The 27,752-nt window shown below is 44.4% G+C and overlaps 1 protein-coding gene across 2 annotated transcripts in view; it reads right to left on the bottom strand.

Moving 5' to 3' along the window:
- The window catches only part of LOC106567084 (nck-associated protein 5-like), a 50,348-nt gene that overhangs the window by 20,435 nt on the left and 2,161 nt on the right, over positions 1-27,752 (bottom strand). The window contains exons 1-9 of one of the 2 annotated variants that reach the window (XM_014135963.2): positions 18,476-18,899; positions 12,326-12,418; positions 5,458-5,592; positions 5,177-5,284; positions 4,938-5,057; positions 4,370-4,468; positions 1,303-3,993; positions 777-1,189; positions 478-616 (exon numbers count right to left, since the gene is read on the bottom strand). In XM_014135963.2, the coding sequence (XP_013991438.1) occupies positions 478-616; positions 777-1,189; positions 1,303-3,993; positions 4,370-4,468; positions 4,938-5,057; positions 5,177-5,284; positions 5,458-5,592 (3,705 nt within the window). In that variant the 5' untranslated portion in view covers positions 12,326-12,418; positions 18,476-18,899. Of the gene's footprint in view, positions 1-477; positions 617-776; positions 1,190-1,302; positions 3,994-4,369; positions 4,469-4,937; positions 5,058-5,176; positions 5,285-5,457; positions 5,593-12,325; positions 12,419-18,475; positions 18,900-27,752 lie in introns of those variants that run through there. The other variant, XM_014135964.2, reaches the window with a different exon arrangement.

Below are 27,752 nucleotides of genomic sequence, written 5' to 3'. Positions count from 1 at the left end.
AGGCACTACTTTGGGTAGTGCTGGCCAGTACATAACTGGGGCCAAGCTTCCTGCCATCCAGGACCTCTATACCAGGCGGTGTCAGAAGAAGGTCCTAAAAATTGTCAAAGACTCCAGCCACCCTAGTCATAGACTGTTCTCTCTGCTACCGCACAGAAAGCGGTACCGGAGCTGTACCATGGGCCTACACATCGTATTATTATGGTTCATGGGAATGGGAATACGTTTTTCAAAGGTTTTCCCAATTTCCAAAATGATGGACCTTTATAGGTCCTTGAAGCAAAGTTGTTCAGCATGAAGAAAGATGCCTACACACAAAGTGGGCTCTTGCTTCTGTGTACCAAATTATATATATTTTTTTAACGCTTGAGTTATTTGACCATGTCAAGGAAAAAATAAGAAAAACAATTCAGACAATAACAATAACTTTTCTGTGAACCCCTAATGAATACTCATTCTAACTCAGCTGTAGCCTACCTTCTGCATGTCCTCTCTGTTGGTGGTGTGGCTGATGATACTGTCAGTATGGTGGCTGCTGAACGGTCTAGAGGTCTTACAGTCAAAGGAGAGGCGTCTCTGAGCCACACTGATGCCACTGAAGTCCTTCCCATCCACCCTATAGTCACAACAGTTAAAGGAATTGGTTTATAAAAGGAAAGGCAACACAAAACAACTGATATTTTCACCTAAGCACAAAATTCACTTTTGACAATCAGATCAATCTTAACTGGCTTATACATAGAATCCAACAGTGCTTGCTTCTATAATTTCCTCACCTGTTCAGTAACTGCTGCATGAAATTATCTGAGCGCGCTCCCCTGTACATAACAGCCAGCTGGCCCTGTGATTGGTCCATCACCACCTCACAGGAGTGACCCCTCCCGGAGCGGTCCATCCCAACCCCCTCGACCCCATTCATGTAGGCTCTCTCCTCCTCCAGAGCTCTCCTCAGACCCTCCGCCTTCTCCATCAGCATAGAGATATTCAGGCTCTCCACCCCCACCCCATCTCCTTTAGACTTAGACCCCGCCATCTTGGAAGGGATATTCAGCCTCCACTCTCCACCCTTCTTCTCGTCTTTGACTTTAGGAGGCGTGTCTGGTTTGCGGCTCAGAGCTGGGAGCTTGCTCTTCTTCAGGCCGAACCAGCTAGCGATGCCATTGGAGCCTTTCTGTTTCACCTCGGTGACCTGTTCAAAATTTTTATTTATCAAATTGCTGACAGCAAACACTCTGAAATACTCGATAATAACACATTAAAACACAACACTATACCACAGTTAGGGAAAACAACCATCAATACCTGTCCTCGGTCTCGGTCCTGCTCTGCCAGTTTCAGCATGTTCTCCTCAATACCCTTCATCACCTTCTCTTCCATGGCTGACGTAGGGCCGGGGGTGGGGCTGGGGACTATAGGGACAGGGTGTCTCTCCTCCTCCTGCTGTGTGCCTGACGTTGGCCTTGGGGGAGGAAAGCTGTCTCCGTGCGCTGTGGTGTTTCTCTTCTTGTTTGCGTTGAGCTTGCTCATGTCCTCTGACTTGGACGAGTAGCGTGGCGTCAGTGCCGGGGCATCCAGGGTGGGTTTCCCAGTTCCACCTCTGCTGACAGCTGAGGGTGAGGGAGCCAGGGCCTGGCAGGGTTTAGACGGGGACTTAGGCAGGACTTTGTTGGGGCTGTTGCTGCTCTGAGGGATGCTGGGTGCAGGTTGTTTACCATGGTAAGACAGGTTCAGAGAAGCTGGGCATTTCACGTTGTGTAGAACTATGGGAGTGTCAGTGTTTGGGGATGGTAGGCCCAGTTTACCTTTGGGGCTGTCTGTATTAGTCACACCCACTCTGGATGAGAGCGTCTCCAGCTCTGCCTTAGCGACTGAAGAGCCAGAGAGAAGAGACTTAGCTGCTGGATCATAGGACTGACAAGCACCAGGGAACATCAAAGCAACACTACCAAGAATACATTTAGGCTTACCATCCAAAGAGTCTGTATATTTTGAGTGCCTCTGCTCCTCTAAATTATGATCCACAGGCCTCTCCGCTGTCTTACTCCTGTCATCGTTAAAAGTGACTATACTCTCATCACTATGAGGGTCTGGCTTGTCTACTGGCAGCAGCACATTGACTTGTAAATCCTCAGAGCTCCTCAGCTTGCCAAGTGCAGCCAGCCTGTCTTTGAATGTGTGACTAGACTCGGCTGGCTGCCTCCCTGGCCCTGCTACCCGAGAAGGCCTCTTGGGAATGGATGAGGGATCATGTCTCTTGGCTGGGAGAGCTGGAGGCTGGGACTGGGAGAGATCAGAGTTCTGCATGGTGGTTTCTCTAGTGTCCTGGTCCTGTGATCCTCTGTCTTTCATGCTGGCGTAGTGAGCAGGGCTCCCCTGAAACTGAGCTGCTCTGAGGGCAGAGGGGTTGGGCAGGCTGTGGTGGCCGTGCCAGACTGGGCTCTCTGTGTTCACATCCTGATCGGACGAGGATGAAGAGGATGAGGAAGATGAGGAGGAGGAGGAGTCCGAGGCAGGGGAGAATTGCTGCAGCTGGAGACTCCGGACATTCTCTTTCTGTAGTAGTGGATTCACTAGCTTCCTGTCACTATCTGTGTTGGTATGAGATGAAGATGATATGTTTACGTTCTCTGGGACCTTGGATTCTTCCAGCTGAGCCGAGGTGGAGAGTTCCAAAACATTCTCATAGTACGGGACCTTCTGAGAAGAGGCCCTGGGTGTCTGCGATGTGCCAGGGGCGAGTGGCTTGGGGACACCACGGCTTGCCTTGGGGACCGAGAGGCTGCTGTAGCAAAGTTCCTTGGCTGGAGGGGAGCAGGCATCCTCAGGCTGTGGTGGGGAGGTGGGGGCTGAGGCTGAGTGTGTGGTGGCTGGGTAGGACTCTGACCTGGCGGGTGGAGGAGGGTGCCTGGTCCTCTCTGTGGTGGTGGCTCTGCGTGAGGGGACGGGGGAGTGGTACACCTCATAGTTATTGGTACGGCAGGGGATCTTGGAGGTGCGGGTGAGCTGTGGGCTCAGACGGACAGGACTGGCCGCTGCCTGGGTCCTCTCTGCCATCGTGGGGATCTTTATAAACTTTAGGATCCTGGACGGGGAGTTGATCGCAGCAGCTTTGACGTCGATGAGGCAGGAGGAGGGGATGGGGCTGAAGGCCACGTTGGCTCTCCCTGAGAGAGCTCCCTCCTCTGCTGGGCCACTGTCTTTCTCTGGAATAACTACATCACTCAAAACATTATCACTGTCATTGGAGGAGAGGAGAAACCCATTGGTTTCCAGCTCACAGTATGCAATATGAGGGTTGTCCTTCACTCCAGGGACAGGCAGCTGGGAGGTAAACAAACTACTGCTGTCTTCAGTTTTTCCTTTAAGACAGTCCTCTTCATCTGTGCCCTCGACCAGCCCTGTCTTTATCCCTGCCTCTGGGCACTGATTGGCTGGTCTAGTCTGATCTACACTTTTGATTGACAAGTAAGAGTTGGGACCTGCTGGTTGCTGGTGGTCATTCATTGTCTGGTGTTTCTCCACTGATGTGCTCTTGATGTGGAATTCACTAATAGCAGCTGTGGTGGGTGTGCCTTTGACGTGGTTCGGAGTTGAATTAGGCTTTGGAGTGCAAATATGGTTACATTTGACTGGACTGTCTGTGCTCCTCTTGCAGTGAGTAGGACATAACTGCCCTTCACCATCGACGTGCTGCTGGTGTTGCGTGTTGTCAGAGTCTGAGCAGGAGCAGCGGCAGCGTGTCTGGTGCTTCTTACACAGGTCTCCAGCAGCCAGGACAGCCTCTGTGGACATCAGAACCTGGCTGTAGTCACAGAAGGAAATGCTGCCTGCCGAGGGGTGGAACTTGAGGGGGTCGGTCTCCTCCATCTTGCGGAGGACCTCCAGGATGTGTGCTTTCTTCTTGAAGAATGGGGACAGGGCCTCCATGGATGCGGCTGGGCCCCGGGGGGGAGTTGCTGGGGCCTGTGGCAGTGTGCGGTGGAACCCATTTCCCTGTTGAGAGAAATATTGTCAGGTTGTTATTATAGAAGTGAACGTGTTCTCAATAACTAACTGGTTAAACAAAGGTTCTAAACAAAATTCCAATCATTTATTTCAATAACACTTCAACCAGACTGCAGCCTTATACTGTATATGAAATATCGACAGAACAAAACACTGTTGGCATAAGTGAAGGAAATCAGTTTAACAGAGAAAGTCCAGGTCTCTTGAATACAATTGTGAAATAGAAAGGAAATTCATTTCATATGAGAAACCATAGACCCAACAGTATATGTCATGACTGCTGCTGTAACCCGGACAGTGTTTATCCCCATAGGAGTCTACAGCCATGTCTCAGGATTAAGTGTTGACCGTGCTTTGTCCTCACCTTGGCTTGTGCTTGACTCTGTGACTGTGACTCCACCTGTTTGTCAGAGACATTGTGCAGCAGCTGTGTATTGAACACTGGGAGGGGTCCTGGCTGCACCTGTAACAGTAAATTCAATGCAATTAGGATATCATGTCCACCACTTGAAGCAAAAAATTGTTATAGGACTCTATACTATAGGCTACATTACAACACCCAGCAGCAGGAGATCACCACACAGCAGATTATGACAGATTATGACGTTGCCCTGAGACATGGCTGTGTACTCCTATGGTGCACACAAAAGTGTTCTTCGGGCTGTCAAGATTAAAACCTATTTTTGGTTCCAGGTAGAACCCTTTTGGGTTCCATGTAGAACCCTCCGTAGAAAGGGTTCTACATGGAACCCAAAAGGGTTGTACCTGGAACCAGAAAGGGTTCTTTAAAGGGTTCTCCTATGGGGTTAGCCTGGAGAACCCTTTAAGGTTTTTTCTAAGAGTGTGTAACATGGCTCTAGACTCCGTTGGTGTAATGTTGCCGTAGGCGTTGACAGCCATGTCTCAGGGCAGATTGTGATGTTACTTTATACCTGGTCGTGAGGGCTTGAATGGTTGGGTAGTTTCTGTTGGAAGAGCTCACAGAGCACTCTGTTCTGTCTCTCCAGGTCAAACACATGCATCTTCAGCTTGATGCACTCCTCTCGCAGATCCTGCATATATGTATACACAAAAGTGTATCATTAAAACCACAACCCATGTCTTACTGGTTGTGATTCAAAATGGGCTTTCAAAAAAACGATGGATTGTTGAGGATGACTTGTCAGTTTGCCTTTTGGTTGAGTAGAGCTTGGACCACATGGTTGGCCACCTCGTCCAGACATCTCTCATATGCCTCTCTTTGACTCTCATTTGCCAACACAAGAGCTGAATTCTCTGCCTGTTAAAAGAAGCCAATAGATTATTCACAACTGTATATGTTTAGTATGAAAATAACTTTCATAAATGTGAAAATTGAAATGAAAGCAATGAATATGTGGTGAAATTATATTTAAAAAATGATATAATTTGAGATGCTTTATATTCAGTTCATTATGATTGGGGTTGACTCACCTCCAGTTCTCTGAGTCGGTCCATTAGTTCTCCGCTGTTCTCCTCTTCCTCCAGGTAGTCCTCAACGTCCCCCTCGTCTGACTCCAGGTCTTCATCACACATCCTCGGTTCTGTCTCGTCAGACATCATTCTCATCTGGAACACAAGAAGGAGTTTCATAATGTTACAATCGTCTTACTTTTACACACAAAACATCAATGTACTATGTAACCACCAACATACAGTATGTCATCTTTACCCTTGCGTTGAGACATGGACCTAGGACCATGCCTCAGGACAACCTGGTTTGATGACTCCTTGCTGTCCCCAGTCCACCTGGCCGTGCTGCTGCCCCAGTTTCAACCGTTCTGCCTGCGGAACCATGACCTGTTCACACGGACGTGCTACCTGTCCCAGACCTGCTGTTTTCAACTCTTTAGAGACAGCAGGAGCAGTAGGGATATTCTGAATGATCGGCTATGAAAAGCCAACTGACATTTACTCCTGAGGTGCTGACCTGTTGCTCCCTCGACAACCACTGTGATTATTATTATTTGACCCTGCTGGTGATCTATGAACATTTCAACATCTTGGCCATGTTCTGTTATAATCTCCACCCGGCACAGCCAGAAGAGGACTGGCCACTCCTCATAGCCTGGTTCCCCTCTAGGTTTCTTCCTAGGTTCTGGCCTTTCTAGGGAGTTTTTCCTAGCCACCGTGCTTCTACACCTGCATTGCTTGCTGTTTGGGGTTTTAGGCTGGGTTTCTGTACAACACTTTGTGATATCAGCTGATGTAAGAAGGGCTTTATAAATACATTTGATTTGATGATTTTGATTTGTAGACTCCTATGGCGTCTAGCTGTTAGACTAACAGCCTTGTCTCAGAGCAATAGGCTACCCCAAATAACAGGGAGTGTCCAGAGATATCAAAGTATATCTGACCAAATTAGGAAAGACAAGCATTGTAATTTTGAATTCCGTAAACTGAGTATGGAAGAGGTAAAAAAAAGATTGTTGTCTATCAACAATGACAAGCCACCGGGGTGTGACAACTTGGATGGAAAATTACTGAGGATAATAGCAGATGATATTGCCACTCCTATTTGCCATATTTTCAATTTAAGCCTACTAGAAAGTGTGTGCCCCCAGGCCTGGAGGGAAGCAAAAGTCATTCCACTACGCCCTTTACTGGCTCAAATAGCCGACCAATCAGCCTGTTACCAACCCTTAGTAAACCTTTTTTTTTTAAATGGAGTTTGACCAGATACAATGCCATTTTACAGTAAACAAATTGACAACAGACTTTCAGCACGCTTATAGGGAAGGACAATCAACAAGCACAGCACTTACACGAATGACTGATGATTGGCTGAGAGAAATTGATGATAAAAAGATTGTGGGGGCTGTTTTGTTAGACTTCAGTGCAGCTTTTGACATTATCGATCATAGTCTGCTGCTGGATTAACGTATGTGTTATGGGTTTACACACCCTGCTATACTGTGGATGAAGAGTTACCTGTCTAGCATAATCCAGGTAGAATCAGGAATTCCCCATGGCAATCTTCACTAACGACATGCCACTGGCATTGAGTAAAGCCAGTGTGTCTATGTATGCGGATGACTCAACACTATACACGTCAGCTACTACAGCGACTGAAATGACTGCAACACTTAACAAAGAGCTGCAGTTAGTTTCAGAGTGGGTGGCAAGGAATAAATTAATCCAAAATATTTCTAAAACTAAAAGCATTGTATTTAACTAAATCTTGTAATAAATCATGTGGAAATTGAGCAAGTTGAGGCGATTAAACTGCTTGGAGTAACCCTGGATTGTAAACTGTCATGGTCAAAACATATTGACACAACAGTAGCTAAGATGGGGAGAAGTCTGTCCATGAAAGGCACTGCTCTACCTTCTTAACAGCACTATCAACAAGGCAGGTCCTACAGGCCCTAGTTTTGTCGTACCTGGACTACTGTTCACTAGTGTGGTCAGTTGCCACAAAAAAGGATCTTGGGAAAATTGCAATTGGCTCAGAACAGGGCAGCAGGACTGGCCCTTGGATGTACACAGAGAGCTAACATTAATAATATGCATGTCAATCTCTCCTGGCTCAAAGTAGAGGAGACATTGACTTTATTACTACTTGTATTTATGAGAGGTATTGACATGTTGAATGCACCAAGCTGTTTGTTTGAACTCCTAGCGCACAGATTGGACACCCATGCATGCCTCACAGTCCCCAAGTCCAGAACAGACTGTGGGAGGCGCACAGTACTACATAGAGCCATGACTACATGGAACTCTATTCCACATCAAGTAACTGATACAAGCAGTAAAATTCAACTTAACAGATTAAAATACACCTTATGGAACAGCGGGGACTGTAAAGCAACGCAAACTTAGGCACAGACGCGTGCATACACACACACGATAACATACGCACTATACACACACACGTACACATGGATTTCTTTGTAGAGATGTGGTAGTGGTGGAGTAGGGGCCTGAAGGCACACAGTGTGTTGTGAAATCTGTGAATGTATTGTAATGTTTTTAAAATGGTATACCTGCCTTAATTTTGCTGGACCCCAGGAAGAGTACAGTATCCATAATAAATACAAATACAAATATCAGGACTTTCTCTGGTGAGAATGGAGCCGTTATAATCCCTCTAGTGTCAGGTTCTTGACGACAGAGAGATGTAACGCTACTCTGCCATGTTAGACTGGGTGTGTTTGGTCGGATAAATGCATAACTGATGTATCAGCCTGTTGGTTGGCTTTAGCTAGATTACGGAGTAATCTATAGTAATGCATAGCATACTGAGAGTTTTTTTTGGGACAAAGCCCATAGGAGCAGAACATAATGGTGGGAGTGCTGGTGGTAGGGGATCTGTGACAGCTGTGAGTGGAGGGGAAGGTCTGGAGAAATATCCCTGGGTTTCTCAGGAGCATTAAACAGTGTCAGGGATAAGACTGATCTAACTCCATTACCCAAATCCTGCCAAGTCATCCCCTTCACCCGGAGCTAAACAGACAGGTCCTGTACAGTACAGTAAACCCCTGTTCACAAACACAAACGTACTGTAGGGACGAGTGCATTATAAGAGGTGAGTGCTGCGAAGTGCAAAGCGCGCATACGTTTACGAGAACCTCGACACCCCAGAGGATGCATTGAATAGGCCTAATGTTACTGGCCCATCCTCACCCTCGCTGCCAGTCTGAGATCTCAGCAGCCCCATCTAAACTGATGTATTGAGCTGTAATCAACTGAGCAAAGGACAATTGGGCCTGTAACAGAGGGCTGATCAATGTGTCTTCTATAGAGGCATAAGGAAGAAGATATTAGCTGCATGTTTAACCTGACAGAGCGTTAAGGAGGAGTTATAAATACCAGCTATTCTTCACTTAATGCACATTACAGCTCCAGGCATGGCAAGCTACAGTACAGTATACACCCAGTTTGTTTATTCATAACAAATGAACAGGACAAAATGACAAATCATTTTCCACATAACAGCATCTGCATGTTCTCAGAACGTTCACACATCCAACTGGGCAAAAACTGGTTGGATCAACATTGTTTCACCGTCGTTTAAATCATGTTTAGGGATGTGATGGCATTGAATCAACATGGAAAACTGATTGGATTTTTTTTTTAAGTCATCAACGTCAGGGCATTTTGTCTTTTTCCCAACCAACTTTGAACCTAAATCCAATGGCATGTTGGAATTCTGTTTTTGATCTCACTGTGTTGACAACTCTACCAAACGTAAAGTCAAACTCCACGTTGAAATGACGTCCGTGCCCAGTGGGATGGAACTCCATGTGAACTCCACAATAAACAAAACATAAAAGTGAGACTAAATATAACATGGTAGACGCTGCTGTTGCTAGGTACTGTACTCTGTGGGGCAGAACCTTGAATCGCGACCAAAACAAAGAGATAAAGGAGAATGCCTCTTTTCTGAATTTAATCCAGACAATTCTAAAGTGACACAATTTATTGACTGCAGCTTGATCAAAGCTGATTCACCCACCCTCATCATGCTCTCTCCCCCCATCCTTAACCTCATCCTCTTTCCCCCCCATCAGACCAATTCAACTGATATTGATTATACAACAGATCCTACATCCGATCACGGCGGATACAATGAAATTCTAGGCAGGGGTCACGGAGAACTGTAGGGGTCAACTGTAGTGTGGTGAAGGACAGCGTTGTCGTTGTGGGGGTGGTGCTTAGGCCACTGACTAGCTACTGCGTGCCCAAACAGATAACCATTCACAGGGAGAGGAGATCAGTGTGTCTGCCCAGAGACTGCCGTGCCAGGCAGGGAGCAAGGGGTGGGGAGGGAGAGAGCGTGGGAGGGGGGGGAGGAGGAAGGGAGAGAGTGAGAGAGCGGGAGAAAGAGAACGGGAGAAGAGAGAGTGCTCGTGAAGAGAGAGAACGAGGGAGAGAAAAGAGAGAGAGAGAGATGCCCTGCTACAGAAATGTGCTGATATGAGACTGAGACCCATAGAGAAGCCCTGAATGCAAAAGGAGTTTGTGTACAAGGAGGACGGCCATATTGCTTGCTACCTTATTTTCCCATTCTAGAATTATAAACAGGGGAGATTTACATGTCTCCCAAACAATTTATGATATACCCGGATAAAAACAAGACGTGCTTTATTACAATCTGCTGTCTGTGATAAGAACTATGAAATATATATATAATCTCCTTCTTCTCTCTGCATTGTGCGATAAAGAGAACACTGACTGCCATTCAAATGTTCACTATCTACTGTAGATAAGGGCTGTCTGCCCGTGAGATACATAGAACAGAAGCTTCACCCTCATCCCTTGAGTGCCTGATCATTAATAACCCAGATATTTCCCCTGTTGACTGACACACAGGAGGATCTAAAAAGAGGAACCTCTAAAAAAAAAAAGCAAATATGATTTTTCACCACCATCAATGGCATATCTAATCACAGTGACAGAGAATTGTCCCCGGTTTCCTGTTCAAATGCCACAAAAGGATACTGACACTGTGACATTCGCTAAAAAGGACATGAAGAGAAAACAGAGAGTGAAGTACAGAGATAACATAGGACATGAAGAGAAAACAGAGAGTGAAGTACAGAGATAACAAAGGACATGAAGGGAAAACAGAGAGTGAAGTACAGAGATAACAAAGGATATGAAGAGAAAACAGAGAGTGAAGTACAGAGATAACAAAGGATATGAAGAGAAAACAGAGAGTGAAGTACAGAGATAACAAAGGGGAACCCTGAACACCATGAGGTAGACTTTGCTTTTTGAGCAGCACTGCTCTTTTTCATGATGCTTCCACCTCCACTGCTCTTTTTCAATGAGGCTTCCACCCCCTCTGCTCTTTTTCAATGATGCTTCCACCTCCACTGCTCTTTTTCAATGATGCTTCCACCCTCACTGCTCTTTTTCAATGATGCTTCCACCCCCTCTGCTCTTTTTCAATGATGCTTCCACCCCCACTGCTCTTTTTCAATGAGGCTTCCACCCCCTCTGCTCTTTTTCAATGATGCTTCCACCTCCACTGCTCTTTTTCAATGACGCTTCCACCCCACTGCTCTTTTTTAATGATGCTTCCACCTCCACTGCTCTTTTTCAATGACGCTTCCACCCCACTGCTCTTTTTCAATGATGCTTCCACCCCCACTGCACTTTTTCAATGATGCTTCCACCCCCACTGCACTTTTTCAATGATGCTTCCACCTCCAATGCTGTTTTTCAACGATGCTTCCTCCTCCACTGCTCTTTTTCAATGATGCTTCCACCCCCACTGCTCTTTTTCAATGATGCTTCCACCCCCACTGCTCTTTTTCAATGATGCTTCCACACCCACTGCTCTTTTTCAATGATGCTTCCACCCCCACTGCTCTTTTTCAATGATGCTTCCTCCTCCACTGCTCTTTTTCAATGATGCTTCCACCCCCACTGCTCTTTTTCAATGATGCTTCCACCCCCACTGCTCTTTTTCAATGATGCTTCCACCCCCACTGCTCTTTTTCAATGATGCTTCCACCCCCACTGCTCTTTTTCAATGATGCTTCCACCCCCACTGTTCTTTTTCAATGATGCTTCCACCTCCACTGCTCTTTTTCAATGATGCTTCCACCCCCACTGCTCTTTTTCAATGATGCTTCCACCCCCACTGCTCTTTTTCAATGATGCTTCCACCCCCACTGCTCTTTTTCAATGATGCTTCCACCCCCACTGCTCTTTTTCAATGATGCTTCCACCCCCACTGCTCTTTTTCAATGATGCTTCCACCCCCACTGCTCTTTTTCAATGATGCTTCCACCCCCACTGCTCTTTTTCAATGATGCTTCCACCCCCACTGTTCTTTTTCAATGATGCTTCCACCTCCACTGCTCTTTTTCAATGATGCTTCCACCCCCACTGCTCTTTTTCAATGATGCTTCCTCCTCCACTGCTCTTTTTCAATGATGCTTCCACCCTCACTGGTCTTTCGTCAAATAGATAGACTAAACCACAATTTTCAGTTTAAAGGGAACAGCAAGAGAACAAAACAAGATATATCATGTCATCACTGAGCTGGAATGCATATAACACTTTTTTTCCCGTCTGAAATGGCTGTAGAATGGATATCTGCTTTAAAAAAAGTAATCCTGAGGACATTGTAGGAGCTTTTATAAGGAGAAGAAAATGTGTAACACTATAGGCCTGCAAAACAAATGTGTCATGCGCCAGAAATAAATAGTCAAGCATGCTGTCTCTTGAAGGTATAATACCCAGAAGATATTGCTAGGAAGGTCCATATTCATAGCTGGAAACGTACAGAAAGCCAAAGAACATACAACAGTAGATTAGAATAGAGTCTTCTAGAACAGACACTCACCTGTGATGCCAGCTCTCCTTAGAGCAGAGTACTCAGTCTTACTCCTGTGCGTGTAAGCCACTTCTCTACTCTCCCCACGTCAGAGGCAAGGAGCTGAGGAAAAAAATGAAATGACACATCTTGTTATTATCATCCCCTCAACTCTCCCTCTCCCCCCCTCCCTTTTCCAGTCAGAGCATTTTTCAGTCAGGGGATTTCGTGCGGTTTGCCGACATCAAGCGTTATTTTTATACAAATCAAATCAAATTTTATTGGTCACATACACATGGTTAGCAGATGTTAATGCGAGTGTAGCAAAATGCTTGTGCTTTTAGTTCCGACCGTGCAGTAATATCTAACAAGTAATCTAACAATTTCACGACAACTACCTTATACACACAAGTGTAAAGGAATGAATAAGAATATGTACAAATAAATATATGGATGAGCGATGGCCAAGCGGCATAGGCCAGATGCAGTAAATGGTATAGAGTACAGTATACACATATGAGATGAGTAATGTAGGGTATGTAAACATTATATAAAGTGGCATTGTTTAAAGTGACTAGTGATACATTTATTACATCCAATTTTTAATTATTAAAGTGGCTAGAGATTTGAGTCAGTATGTTGGCAGCAGCCACTCAATGTTAGTGATGGCTGTTTAACAGTCTGATGGCCTTGAGACAGAAGCTGTTTTTCAGTCTCTCGATACCAGCTTTGATGCACCTGTACTGACCTCGCCTTCTGGATGATAGCGGGGTGAACAGACAGGGGCTCAGGTGGTTGTTGTCCTTGATGATCTTTTTGGCCTTCCTGTGACATCGGGTGCTGTAGGTGTCCTGGAGGGCAGGTAGTTTGCCCCCGGTGATGTGTTGTGCAGACCTCACTAGCCTCTGGTGAGCCTTATGGTTGTGGGCGGAGCAGTTGCCGTACCAGGCGGTGATACAGCCCAACAGGATGCTCTCGATTGTGTATCTGTAAAAGTTTGTGAGTGTTTTCGGTGACAAGCCAAATTTCTTCAGCCTCCTGAGGTTGAAGAGGGACTGTTGCGCCTTCTTCTCCATGCTGTCTGTGTGGGTGGACCATTTCAGTTTGTCTGTGATATGTATGCCGAGGAACTTAAAACTTTCCACCTTCTCCACTACTGTCCCGTCGATGTGGATGGGGGGGGGGTGCTCCCTGTGCTGTTTCCTGAAGTCCACGATCATCTCCTTTGTTTTGTTGACGTTGAGTTGAGGGGTATCTGTGGTTAAAAGTCTGTAGTTTACACCCTGTGGGGCCCCAGTGTTGAGGATCAGCGGGGGGAGATGTTGTTTCCTACCCTCACCACCTGGGGGCGGCCCGTCAGAAAGTCCTGGACCCAGATGCACAGGGCGGGGTCGAGACCCAGGGTCTCGAGCTTAATGACGAGTTTGGAGGGTACTATGGTGTTAAATGCTGAGCTGTAATCGATGAACAGCATCCTTACATAGATATTCCTCTTGTCCAGATGGGTTAGGGCAGTGTGCAGTGTGATTGAGTCGTCTGTGAACCTATTGTGGCGGTAAGCAAATTGGAGTGGGTTTAGGGTGTCTGGTCGGGTGGAGGTAATATGATCCCTGACTAGTCTCTCAAAGCCCTTCATGATGACGAAAGTGAGTGCTATAGGGCGGTAGACGTATATCTCAGTTACCTTCGCTTTCTTGGGAACAGGAACAATGGTGGCCCTCTTAAAGCATGTGGGAACAGCAGACTGGGATAGGGATTGATTGAATATGTCCGTAAACACACCAGCAAGCTGGTCTGCGCATGCTCGGAGGACGCGGCTAGGGATGCGTCTGGGCCGGCAGCCTTGAGAGGGTTAACACGTTTAAATGTTTTACTCACGTTGGCTGCGGTGAAGGAGAGCCCGCAGGTTTTAGTAGAGGGCCGTGTCAGTGGCACTGTATTGTCCTCAAAGCGAGCAAAGAAGTTGTTTAGTTTGTCTGGGAGCAAGAGGTCCGTGTCCGCGACGGGGCTGGGTTTCTTTTTGTAATCCATGATTGACTGTAGACCCTGCCACATACGTCTCGTGTCTGAGCCGTTGAATTGTGACTCTACTTTGTCTATGACGCTTAGCTTGTTTGATTGCCTTGTGGAGGGAATAGCTGCACTGTTTGTATTCGGGCATGTTTCCGGTTGCCTTGCCATGATTAAAAGCAGTGGTTCGCGCTTACAGTTTTGCGCAAATGCTGCCATCAATTCACGGTTTCTGGTTGGGGAAGGTTTTAATAGTCACCGTGGGTACAACATCACCGATGCACTTGCTAATAAACTCGCTCACCGAATCAGCGTATACATCAATGTTGTTGTCTGAGGCTATCCGGAACATATCCCAGTCCACGTGATCGAAGCAATCTTGAAGCGTGGAATCAGATTGGTCAGACCAGCGTTGAACAGACCTGAGCACGGGCGTTTCCTGTTCAAGTTTCTGTCTATAGGCTGGGAGCAATAAAATGGTGTCGTGGTCAGATTTGCCGAAAGGAGGGCGAGGGAGGACTTTGAATGCGTCATGGAAGTTTGAGTAGCAATGCTGCCAGCCCAGGTCGCGCATTCTATATGCTGATAAAAATTTAGGGAGCCTTGTTTTCAGATTAGCTTTGTTAAAATCCCCAGCTACAATAAATGCAGCCTCAGGATATGTGGTTTCTAGTTTACATAGAGTCCAGTGAAGTTCTTTCAGGGCCGTCGAGGTGTCTGCTTGGGGGGGATATACACGGCTGTGATTATAATCGAAGAGAATTCTCTTGGCAGATAATGCGGTCGGCATTTGATTGTAAGGAATTCTAGGTCAGGTGAACAAAAGGTCTTGAGTTCCTGTATGTTGTTATGATCACACCACGACTCGTTAATCATAAGGCATACACCCCCGCCCTTCTTTTTACCAGAGAGATGTTTGTTTCTGTTGGCGCAATGTGTGAAGAAACCGGGTGGCTGTACCAACTCTGATAACGTATCCCGAGTGAGCCATGTTTCCATGAAACAGAGAATGTTACAATCTCTGATGTCTCTCTGGAAGGCAACCCTTGCTCGAATTTCATCTACCTTGTTGTAGAGAGACTGGACATTGGAGTAGTATACTCGGGAGCGGTGGGCGATGTGCCCGTCTACGGAGCCTGATCAGAAGACCGCTCCGTCTGTCCCTTCTGCAGCGCCATTGTTTTGGGTCGCCTACTGGGATCCGATCCATTGTCCTAGGTGGTGAACCAAACAGAGGATCCGCTTCTGGAAAGTCGTATTCCTGGTCGTGATGTTGGTAAGTTGACATTGCTCTTGTATCCAATAGTTCTTCCTGGCTGTATGTAATAAGACTTAAGATTTCCTGGGGTAACAGTGTAAGAAATAATACATAAAAAAACAAAATACTGCATAGTTTCCTAAGAACGCGAAGCGAGGCAACCATCTCTGTCGTGCCATGTTTATGACATCAAGGCCATATTTCTCTTGCTACATTTTGATTTCCCCAGACGGACACTCAAACATCACATCCCTGTCATCTCTAGAGAGGAGAGCAGCTTCATATTGTTTTTTTTTTTTTATGTTGACCAAACGCAATGAATGTGACTGTCAGCATCAGAATAGGCAGCCAGTCCGAATTCTGCAACTCTCCCTCCTCATTGGCCCTAACCCTTTGATGATTGAATATCTGAAGGGTCTGGAGCTTCCACCATATTTTCTCCACTTTACAGATCTGCACACATCGAAGGGTTAGGGCTAAGGGGAAGTGGTAGGAAGCGAATTGGGACAGGCTATGGAACTCGAATGGTCTTCCTGTCCTGTCAGACAGACCAGGAATTTGAGAGGAATCTCCATGCCCTGCGGGGGACAACGTCTGCAGACGGCAGCCTCCACGCCAAAACCCCAATCCCCCCCCTCTCTCCCTCTCATCTTCCCTTCTTTTCATCTCGAGTCTTGAGTCATTGTAAAGTGTAATGAAAGAAAGATGGATGAATAATTCAGCAGAGAGACCCAGTAGCGTTTAGAAGTCCCCTTTCATGTTCCAGTGATAACACTATGGCATGCAGGCTGCAGACACCCGGTATTAAAATCATTGTATTGAACTTCCATGTAGTCTAGTCGGTAATCTGGGATTTCCCATTACTGTACTCTCATTGGTAATTTTGTTTAGTTTCCACAAGACTTGCCCTCATTGATAAATGGGAGCACGGTCAGATGCTCGCTGCCATAGGTTCACTCCCAAATGGCACCCTATTCCCTATGTAGTGCACTACTAGGCACTACATAGGGAATAGGGTGTCATTTGGGATGCAATCTTGTCCTCATACTGTAACTTGCTAAATGGGAGCATGTTCAGTCACTGCCATTGGCTTCAGATTCAGTCTAGTCTGGCCGCGTTCCTTCAGACGAGATGAGTTTAGACAGAGCTACAGCATTAACTCTTCACTCCCAAGCAGCCCACATGGGAACCACGGCTGATCCCTTTTAGATCTCATCAACTCCAAATGGGTTTAGCAGTATTTAGCATCTGCCTTTTCCACTCTGGCTTTCAGCTGCAGATTAACTAGAGCAGAGGAGTCTGCACGCCTGTCTCTGAGTCAGGAGAACACACCTGCTCCATGTGTGAAAATCCTGATCTGTGATCTTGGCTATCTGTTGTCGAGCGACACAAAACAAGTGTAATAGATTATTGTTATGATTCACTTGCCATAGCCATATTGTGTTATTAGCTGCTCACCTGATCACATCCAAGAGACCAGACAAAATGGCTGATCACATCCAGGAGACCAGACAAAATGGCACTTGAGTAATGATTCCTTGAGAATGGGTTTTGCCATTGGCATATAATGTTACTGGGTGCACACACCTGATCACATCCAAGAGACCGCAAAAAAATAGCACTTCTTCATAATGATTTTCTTGAGAATGTGTTTTGCCTGTGGCGGCTGGCAACATTGATATTGATATTATGCTGTGTTGTGTGAGGTCATCCGAATGGAGCTCAGAGTTCAAAGTGGCTGGGTCTGGTGTGATGCACGCCACGAGGAATGAGCCAAGCAGCAGACTTATACTCTATATTCATGGAATGGGGGGTTACAGTACAAATCAAAGACAACTCAGCAGAACCAAAAACCTTCAAGCTCCTTAAATCATGTCAGGCACACACTTGGGGATTTGGCTGCTGCCGCCGAGCGGAGGCCGTCTCAGGTTATATCAAATACCACCCTTCCCTTTTGGCAATTTGGAATGGCACAGATTGGAGTTCTCTCGGTGTGAACAAACAAGTGTGTAGGCAGGAGGGGTAAACAACATCCCAGAAGACCCCTTCAGACAAATTAGGAACCACACCTCACAGGAACAACAATGCAATTATAACCATGATCACTAAAATATGCCACTGTAGGCATACATCTAAGCATAGTGAGATGGCACATAGACTAGATTCATACTAATTGGATTCCTTTGTTACTATGGCTTCTGATGTTTAGCCAAAATGACAGTGGGCCTGATAGTCCAATAACAACGTTTTGACTGAAGGTACAGGGGGGAGATAGAGGAGAGAGGGAATAACAGATTTGGGGACGGGAGGGACCATTCCCAAAAGAATCCAGAGGTTGGACCAATGCCATGTCTGAGAGTAATCCAACAGAATGGTGCAGGCCTCTCTGGGATATTTCAAAATCTTTGCCAGGCAACCCCGAAAACCCCACCCTCCACCATTCGTCCTCCCCACTGGAAAATAATTACAAGGCTGCCAGTCCTGATACAGCGAGACAAGGGAGATTTTGCCATAATTGAGCACACTGAACAACAAACGAGATTCATGTACACATGTCCCTCCTCTTCTATGATCTTCTAATGCTAATATGCTTATGGAAACTGTTTATTTAGTGCTGCCCCAAAATGTAGGCTAGTCCACTGATCACTATGACACAGAAAGTAAGGGACCTGGCAGTGGGCATCTGAGCTCTGCTTCCCATGTCCATCTGTCCTCTCAGACCACAGCTAATACATAATCTGTTATGGTTCTGTCTCGTCACCTGTCACAACCAGGCTACAAGTCAAATCTACGCAGACAATGGTATCAGAATACCACCCTAAAATCACCATAACAGCGCAAAATCAGTTTTAACAGTCATATATTTTTCTGATTTTCAATGTGCGTGTCCTAAAATGACCAGCCAGGCTCACCTTGCTCTGTTTCCTAGCATCCGCTTAAAACATCCGAAAGAGCCCTTCCGACTGAAGAAGGGGTTTTTCCTCAAGGTGATGTCTTCCAGTTTATACTACTGATAGAAAAGGCCAGTCCTTGGGCATGTGCATTGTGTATCTCTCTCTGCTTGCCCTGTGCTGTCTGCCTGCAGTGGCTGCCATATCTCCCATTGTTCCAGGGCGAGTGGGGAGGCAGGCTTCCTGCCCCAATAGACCCTGCCTACTACAACAGCTGTGGACTAGCCCCCACCTCTCCTCTCTCCTCCTCCTAAAACTACTGCCTCTGCTGCTGCTGCTGCTAAACATTAACCCTGCAGCTGCTGGTCAGGCCATAAAGGAGATAGAAAGAAAGAAAGGGGTTAGGTTTCAAAAGAAATCCCACCATGTAACCGACAAAGGTATAGAGCCGTGGACACAGAGAGGATTTCCGTCAGTCTGGTTAGCTAGTTGAGTAATGGAATTATCCAGCCAGGGCTATTCAACTGCTTGTATAAAGAACATGGGTTCTGCGTTAAGAGGATTTTCATACCGATTCAGACGACTAATGAGGAGAGGATAGCCTCCCCCATGACCATGCAAAAGAGGGAAAGACGCTAGTGAATGAATAACCTATACATAAACAACCAATACATGAGCTAATAATTCAAATATTCAGTTTGCATTGTAATAGCATTTTTCATCTGTGAATTGACCAAGCACTATGCAGCTAATAATGCTTTTAAATAACATCTTTAATAAATGCCTTATACCAGTAGGCCGAATTGTTTCATATTTTCCAGTGAATGACCCTAATTGACATGACAGAGAGGCCTGACCTGAATGTACTTGATTCCAGAGAAGACTTCCGGAACACAAATAAAAAAGCCCTGGGGTAATTTCAATGTCAGTGTTCTCAGCTTCTCTCTCTCTTGGAATCTAGATTTGACCTAAGCAGCTTGCCAATGGTGCCACATTCCTATAAAAGCTTTTAAACCCCTGCCATTTAAACCATGGAATTGGATAAATATCGCTGTATTGCCACATGTTGTATTGGGAAAAATGTGGCCATACCTATGCCTAAAGTAGCACTGGGTTGAGGTTCATCCTCCTTCCTGCTATCAAAGAAACAGAATCACTGTAGGGCAACCATTGAGGCAGAAATCTCTGTCTGTAAACCTAGTGGTTGGAAGAGAGAATACACTTCCACCTCCATCCAGTGTCATATAAATTGTGAATGAATCTGGCTGGATACCATTATTACATAGGGAAAAGGGTGCCATTTGGGACTTTGTCAATGCCTCTGCTCTGTCAGACATTAATCCACACGGGCATCTAACTCTATGGGATGGATGTAATGAATGGAACAGACAGATAGGCTGCACAGGCTGCCATGACCTGAATGAGAGAGAGCAGGTCACATGGCACCCTGGAACTAACAGAGGGAATGAGAACATGTTTCACATAAAAGGCCTATTGTTACCCTTTTAAAGATCCACTTTCACTTCTCTGAGGATCACAACTCACAAATAGAACAGTCAATATTAATCGAATGCTCAATATCGACATTATGTTATAACGCTATTTATAGGAGTTAGTGATTGTAGGCTAGACACGTAATTGGTTGATGATAGGTAAAAACAGGTAGAGTACCGGTAGCTAAGGAGCTCACATTTCATAACATAGTTACCAGTAAGCACTGATTAAAAAAAATATTTTTTTAATGCAGCTACAGTATAGACATACCCAGCCACCACTGATCACCGTTCCACCTGGACCCAAGACACGGCAAGACATTTGACTAAAACACAATGCAAACATATGAAAGCCAAGTTCATTCCATAAGACTGGCTTCCTCTGTCAACTTCCATAAAATCACCAAAAGCCTCCACGGTTCAACCTGCCATCCATGCACCAAAAAACACAAGCACCAAATGTCTGACCCAAGACGAATTAATACCTAGCCTAGCAAAATAAAGAAATGCAACTACGCATTGACAGATGGTCTATCTATCTCTACCATTCTTCTTCCTCGTCGAGCGGTTGGTTAGTTGTTGCGCAAAGCGAACCTCACTGCTGTGAAAGGGGGTTGTAAATAAGACTAATGGGGTAAAACCCTATTGAGAGGCGACAGTTTAATGGCCTGTAGTGTGCACAGCTCCATGTGAGATGGAGCTAATTCACCTATTAGAAATGTGACACTGGCTGCCTCTGCTCTGCTGGGAGATGTACACACACACACACACACACACACACACACACACACACACACACACACACACACACACACACACACACACACACACACACACACACACACACACACACACACACACACACACACACACACACACACACACACACATATGCACACCCACGCACTCTCTCTATCTCTCTCTACTGGGAGATGGGCAGGGTGTGTCCACAGCTGGGTAGATAAAATGATAATGGTGGCCTTTATGGTAATTTGTATGAAACTGCTCAGTTATGCCTTAGCCCAGGCCTAATTACGAAGTCAAAATCGTACTATCCATTCCAGAGACATCACCAAGAAGTACTGTAGCTTTTGCATTGCTGATTTAAACTGTGCATATTCATGGAGCGTACACAGACTCTGACATTGTTTTGAATGCATAAAAGGATCAGACCTAGTCTCGGCAAACGGGTAGTTGACATTACGGCCAAACCAAAAGTGAAAAACTGATTTATTCTAAATTTCAAGTTAAAAGATATAGAGTTGCAATAAACTATTACTATACAATTCAAAATGTTAGGTGGCCACCTTCGATACATGTTTTAATCCAATTGAATGAACCATTTAATACATTAGTTCCTTGAATTTGTCCTCTGGTGTGACATCATAATTAATGCTAATATAATGGTTTAATGATTCCCAAATAGACAATAAAAATATTTTGTTACCTCTGTCTTTAAATCAGTAATCATATTCTGGAATTTCAGTTGAAAAAACACGTCATTTCCTTCTATAATGATGGTAACAAAGTGTCTCCCCATTACATTTTGAGTAAGATTCAGTAATTTTACTAAACCTAGATTACGTTTCCATTTATAATTTAGTCATTTAGCAGACGCTCTTATCCAGAAAGACTTACATTAGTGCAGTCATCTTAAGATAGCTAGGTGAGACAACATTTCACAATCGCAGCAAGTAGATTTTCCCTCAACAAAGTAATTATCAGCAAAGTCAGTGTAAGAAGGAAAAGAAAAGTGCTTGTTTCACCATTGGGGCGCCAATTGTGTATTATGATGATGTTAACCTGCCTCATGCTTAACAGTTATTTCTACATTTTGTTCAAGACAACAAATTTTTTTCCTTTCATTTATTGGTGTCACCCCATTGGACATTATGTCACACCGATGGACAATTGACAACAGGCAGTCAAATTTTACTTCAAAATAACAATACATTTCTATAAATAAATTACACCATTACTGATGTTTAGAAGTGTCTGGATCCTCATTAAAGGATTTCAAGTGTACTCATTCCAATTGAAGGGCTTCGAAAGAGTCCTGTATTGTAACTTTTCGTCACTACCTTCCCGAGTCGGGAGTGGCTCATTTAGGCACCTGCTACCTTCCTTGGATTTTGGTTGCCGTTTCTCAGGCTCCCTCCCCAAAATCGAACCCTGACTCACTGTTACCCGTGGTCACCATGGTAGGCCCAGAAAGTACGATCGAAAAGCGTTCGTGGTGCCCGAGACTACCCTGCATGGGTTTTGGGTCTGACTGAATGCACGCATCCCCAAAGGTCAGCACTTGTTGGTTTGATTTAGCTCTAGAATTGCTGCAGTCATCCAAGTAATGTTGGAGCAATCAAAGGAAATATAACTGATTTAAATTATCCATTCGCAGTTTCACTGTACCAGCTGTGTGTAGTAATACTTGCATGGCTTAATTTTTGAGACAAGAAAAATGCTAATGGAGAGGTCACTCAGGTAGACCGCCAAAACATTGAGGTGTACCTGGCCGCAAAGCGAACCCAGAACCCGACCTACCCACAGCCACAGCGTGGACGACATCGGTCCCGACATAGGTCTCGTTATGTCTGGCGAAAACCAAACACTGGATTCCACGCACAGTAAGAACCTCATACCAGCGATCAAAGCATGGTGGTGGTAGTGTGATGATTTGGGGTTGCTTTGCTGCCTCAGGACCTACGAATTCTGCTCTGTATCAGATAATTCTAAAGGAGAATGTCAGGCCATCCATCCATGAGCTGAAGCACAGCTGGGTCATGCAGCATTACAATGATCCAAAACACACAAGCAAGTCTACATCAGAATGGCTGAAAAGCAACACATTTTATGTTTTGGAATTGTCTATTCAAAGTCGAGACCTAAACTCGATTGAGATGTTGTGACGGGACCTGAAATGAGCCGTTCATGCTCAAAACCCCACAAATGTTGCGGAGTTAAAGCAGTTCTGCATGAAACAGTGGGCCAAAATTCCTTCACAGAGATGTGAGACTGATCAATCCGATGTCACAAGATTGCGTTGCCTTATGTAAGGAAGCATGATGTTGTACTTCCACACACACACACACACACACACACACACACACACACACACACACAGCAAACAAACAGTGGATGTGTGTGTGTTGTATTTGTGCTGTTGTCAGTGTCTTCTCTCTGTGTTGTCCATTGTGTATTATATTGTTTTTATGTTTAATACCAGTCCCTATCCCCACAGGAGGCCTTTTGCCTCTTGCCAGGCCGTCATCGTTAATAAGAATTGATTTTCCTGGTTAAATAAAAGGTCAAATAAAAAAAAATGTCCCATTTATATAATATTAGGTTTTTGTTGAAGATCATATAACATTCAGTGTAAAAAAATACGCAAAAATAGAGAAAATCAGAAATGGGGAAAATTCTTTTTTCACGGCACTGTACATTCCATTCTCAGCATCAACAAAACTCTCTCTGTCCTCTATCTTGTTAAGTGCGTTCAGGTGTGTTGGCCACACCCACTAATTGGGGACACCTGATCTTAATGAGCGCTTGTTCCCTTTGAAATGCGATCTGTTTGAATAGACTAAAATGACCAGCTTTGCATGTGTAAAGAAAACATAGCATGCTACCTCCATCATGGTGGTGCAGTAGACTAATTCCATGGATAAAGAACAGATGATTATAGGTTGAAATCTTACTGATGCCGTGTAACAATAAAACATAAATGTGTTTGCATGATTAATGCCTAAGGAAATGAATTTCCATGTATACTATCTGTGCTTGGAGTTCAAAAAAGTTAAACCAGGCCCAGCGGGCTAAGGCACTGCATCCGTGTCCAATCCCAGGCTGTGTCGCAGCCGACCGCGACCAGGAGATGGCGCACAATTGTCCCAGCATCGTCTGGGTTAGGGGAGGGTCTGTCCCATTGTGCTCTAGCAACTCCTTGTGGCGAGCCAGGTGCATGCACACTGACTTCGGTCTCCTCTGACACATTGGTGCGGCTGGCATCCGGGTTAAGCAAGCAGTGTGTCAAGAAGTACTGCGGCTTGGCAGGGTCGTGTTTCGGAGGACGCATGTCTCTCGACCTTCGCCTCTCCCGAGTCCGTACTGGAGTTGCAGCGATGGACAAGACTGTAACTACCAATTGGATATCACGAAATTGGGGAGAAAAAGTGGTACAAATAAATAAATAAATGGTAAGCCAAAATAATTTAGCAGTGTTATTAAATGTCTAATTGAAACATTCAGTGAACGTTTTAAGGAAGTTATTCAAAAACCTCCAAATATTCTACAATTTCCGTTCTCAGAGCATTAATAAAACATCCCAGGAAAACTTTAGGAACCAGAGTAAAACATTCTCAGAACCTCCCTGCAACCTAAAACCAAATGTCCCCAGAACAGGCAACATTTTCACTTCTGTTCTCAAAACATTTAAGAAACGTTCCGTTTTAACAGTCAGGAAACATATGGGTTTGTTCCCACAACCAATGTGAAACCAAAAACATACGTTCTCACAACTTCCAAGGAACCAAATGTGGTAGCTGGGCTGCCATTTAATTTAACCACAACCCACAACATATTTTAATAGCTTTTTATATTCTTAAATTGTAAAAAGATTATACTTTTAAAAGGCATCACACCAAAGGACTAAGAAATGTACCCTTTTTTTGGCAATGGCAAAAAAGTACAATATTTTGATAAATATTTCTGATAAAGCTTACAATCTGTTCAGACCATGTGCTCCAGCTCTCTCGCCCCGAACAATGGTGCCCAAATGCTGGCTCATTGTGTAATCACACCACGTGGACATTGATTTCATTTTGTCACCAAAACCCTGAATTGGCTTGGGGAAAGAAATAGTATCCTTTTTTTCATTAATTTACTTAAGTTAAAAGTTCAAAAACTTTACCTGTAACAGTCACAGCCTTGAACATTTATCCAAGGCCAGTCTGCTCATTAGGCAGCCACCTATAGCGCTAGATTGAAAGGGCGCCATTTTCTGAGCTAAACTGACCAAGACGCACCTTCAACAACAACACATACAACCTCACATAATACTGCCCCAAAACAATGACAATTTCTCTCAACCAGTGGCATATGGGCTTTTTAGGTGAGTGCTGATGGTGCCCTGTGATAAGCAGTGTCCACTTTGCAAAGGCAGGGGCGCAAAATATTTTGCTTGTCCATTCCCAGCACGCCCCTCCATTGTGCTGTTGGAGAGACGCATCACTGCAGTTCTCCTCCAACGTTCTGTCAAAAAACAGACACTTTTTACATCATGCAGGTTTCTCCGATCAAATAACCTAACCTAAATGGCGCTCAATCAAATAAAACAGGTCAAAGTGAAATGGACAATATGGAATGGACAATCACAACTGTTGTCCAGTTCATATCCGTCGAACGGAAATTGTACAATATTTGGAGGTTTTTGAATAACTTCCTTAAAACGTTCACTGAATGTTTCAATTAGACATTTAATAACACTGCTAAATTACACCCCATTGTCATGATCAGTGGTTTCAAGTTCATATCCGTCAATTATTGACAAGCTGATCATAGAGAAAAAGAAAAAACTTCTGCATTTCCCACTGTGTAAACACATTGCAAATAGGCTCACGATAACTAGTGATAAAGTTGGGTAGCTGATATTCAGAGCTTGAATTGCCAAATTGATTAGTCACAGGAATCAGGACTAATAAAGCCAATGCAACAGCCTGTTTTACAAAAGGTAGGCCTACAACATAGATAGGCATTCAAAAAATTACATTGTGGGTGACAAGGTAGGCTACACCTCAGTAAGCACGAGCCGATGTCTTTTGGACGTCTTTTATTGGTCCTGTCCGGATGTCTTTTTTTGGTGTTTTACAAACATTAGGCTTACCACAGTTGGGCATTTATGAAATTCAATTTCAGGGAACACTATAGGCGATACCTCATTTAGCATGGACTGATGCAGACACCGTTTGGACGTCTTTTTTTGGTGCAGCCCGGCCTTGATTTCCACATCCACGGACATTGGTATTTGGTCCGGACCAAATCTGAACCAATCATGTTTAGTTCACATTTGGTGCGGTCCAGACAGGCCTTGATTTCAATAGTCATTTATTTTTGGTCCGTTCCAAATCTGAACCAATCATAGACGTCGATGTTTGGTTCAGATTTTGTCCAGATTTGGCCCAAACATATACGTCTGGAAAATACTTATTTTCAACATCCAGATAATTAGTAGCTTATTTTCAACTTTAATTCAGTACTGAAAATGAACCTGATTTCAACGTCCGGAAAATATGTATTTTTAAACATCCAAAAAATACTTTTCCACCTTTTATTCAGAACCTAAATTGAACCTAACTTCAACGTCTGGAAAATATGTATTTCTGACGTCTTTTCAACAACATTTTGTTTACTGTGACTATTCTAGTTTCGCCCTGGTGGTATTTTTTGGTCTTGGCTTGGGCGGCAGAACTGCATTTATCACCATTGATTCAAAATTGTAAGAAAACAAATTATACAGTGCATGAATTTACTTGTGATCCAAGTTTAAAAAACAAAGTTTTAATAAAATGACGCAATTTTAACCAATTTAAATGAAGTTATACATTTGTTTGCCATTACGAACAAAAAAAGGCGTGTCTAGTCAACTACCCAATATGTTCTATAACTGAACCCTTCTGCAGTAACCACACAACGACCCTTATAAATACCTTTCAGGTAAAATATTTGATGTTCTTAATAAAAAGTTGACGTATTGTTCTTCTTTCATTCTACTAAACATTAAACTCAGTAAGGAAAACCATTTGTCTCGCCTGTTTACAGACAGGTTTTATACAGCTGTAAATACTTCAGTGATAACAGGAATCCCCTTGCCAACAACTGGAGTTCTCTTTCCAGCATGTGGACAGGCAATGAAGTCTGGGTCATGCTCAGTAGGGCTAAAACATACCAATGAATATGAGCTTTTCTTATTGAACAAATTCTAGTAGTACCTCACTGTTTCACCAGCTTCAAAAAGTGATCTCCTGTGTAGTACCTATTGGACACAACCCTGGACCTCTGCATTGTTCCACTACATTTTTCAACTGAACGTGGCCCTGACTATAGGCTGGTAATAGAACGGCAGTGTTGCACTCAAGGCCAGAGTGGTTCAGGAACCATTAACATATGGGCATGGACATAGCCAGCCAGCAGCAGCGAACATCTGGACGCCAGGCACCGTGGACATATCTCAAATGACACTCTATTCCCTATAAAGTGCACTACTTTTGACCAGGACCCATAGGGCTTTGGTCAAAGGTTGGGCACTATGTAGGAAATAGGGTGCCATTTGGGACGTATCCGTGTCAGTCAGTACAGACACCCACAGAACCATCGCAGCTGAGCCAAGCATGTTCTCACATCTCAACATCCACATTCTTTGTTCTCATGTCTGGCCAGACCCAGAAAGACTTATTCATAGAATAAAATATATATAATTGAAGTAAAGTTATGGAATGGTTACTATATGGTTGGAAAGTGGAAACAGAACTAAACTTATCTTCGGTCTCTCCAAAATGACCAATAACCATCTGTCCTTAATCAAATAAATGTATCATACAGATACCAGAGGATACTAGCTTTATAATGTCCATGGTATGTCCAAGTATGTCCATGTTTTTCAGACCATATAGTCCATGTCAGCTAACGTTTTTTTTTAGCCCATTGATTTTGTTGTAATGTTTGAGTCCTTCAGATATCATATGAACACACATAAGACATGGCAAAATGTGTAGAATTGTAGGAAATTAGCTTTAACGCTTATTTAAGTTTTG

This window comes from Salmo salar, chromosome ssa13 (genome assembly GCF_905237065.1).
Source record: "Salmo salar chromosome ssa13, Ssal_v3.1, whole genome shotgun sequence".
Taxonomy (NCBI): Eukaryota; Metazoa; Chordata; class Actinopteri; order Salmoniformes; family Salmonidae; genus Salmo; species Salmo salar.
Note: the sequence above shows the minus strand (reverse complement) of the source record. Positions and strands in the feature narration are given on the sequence as shown.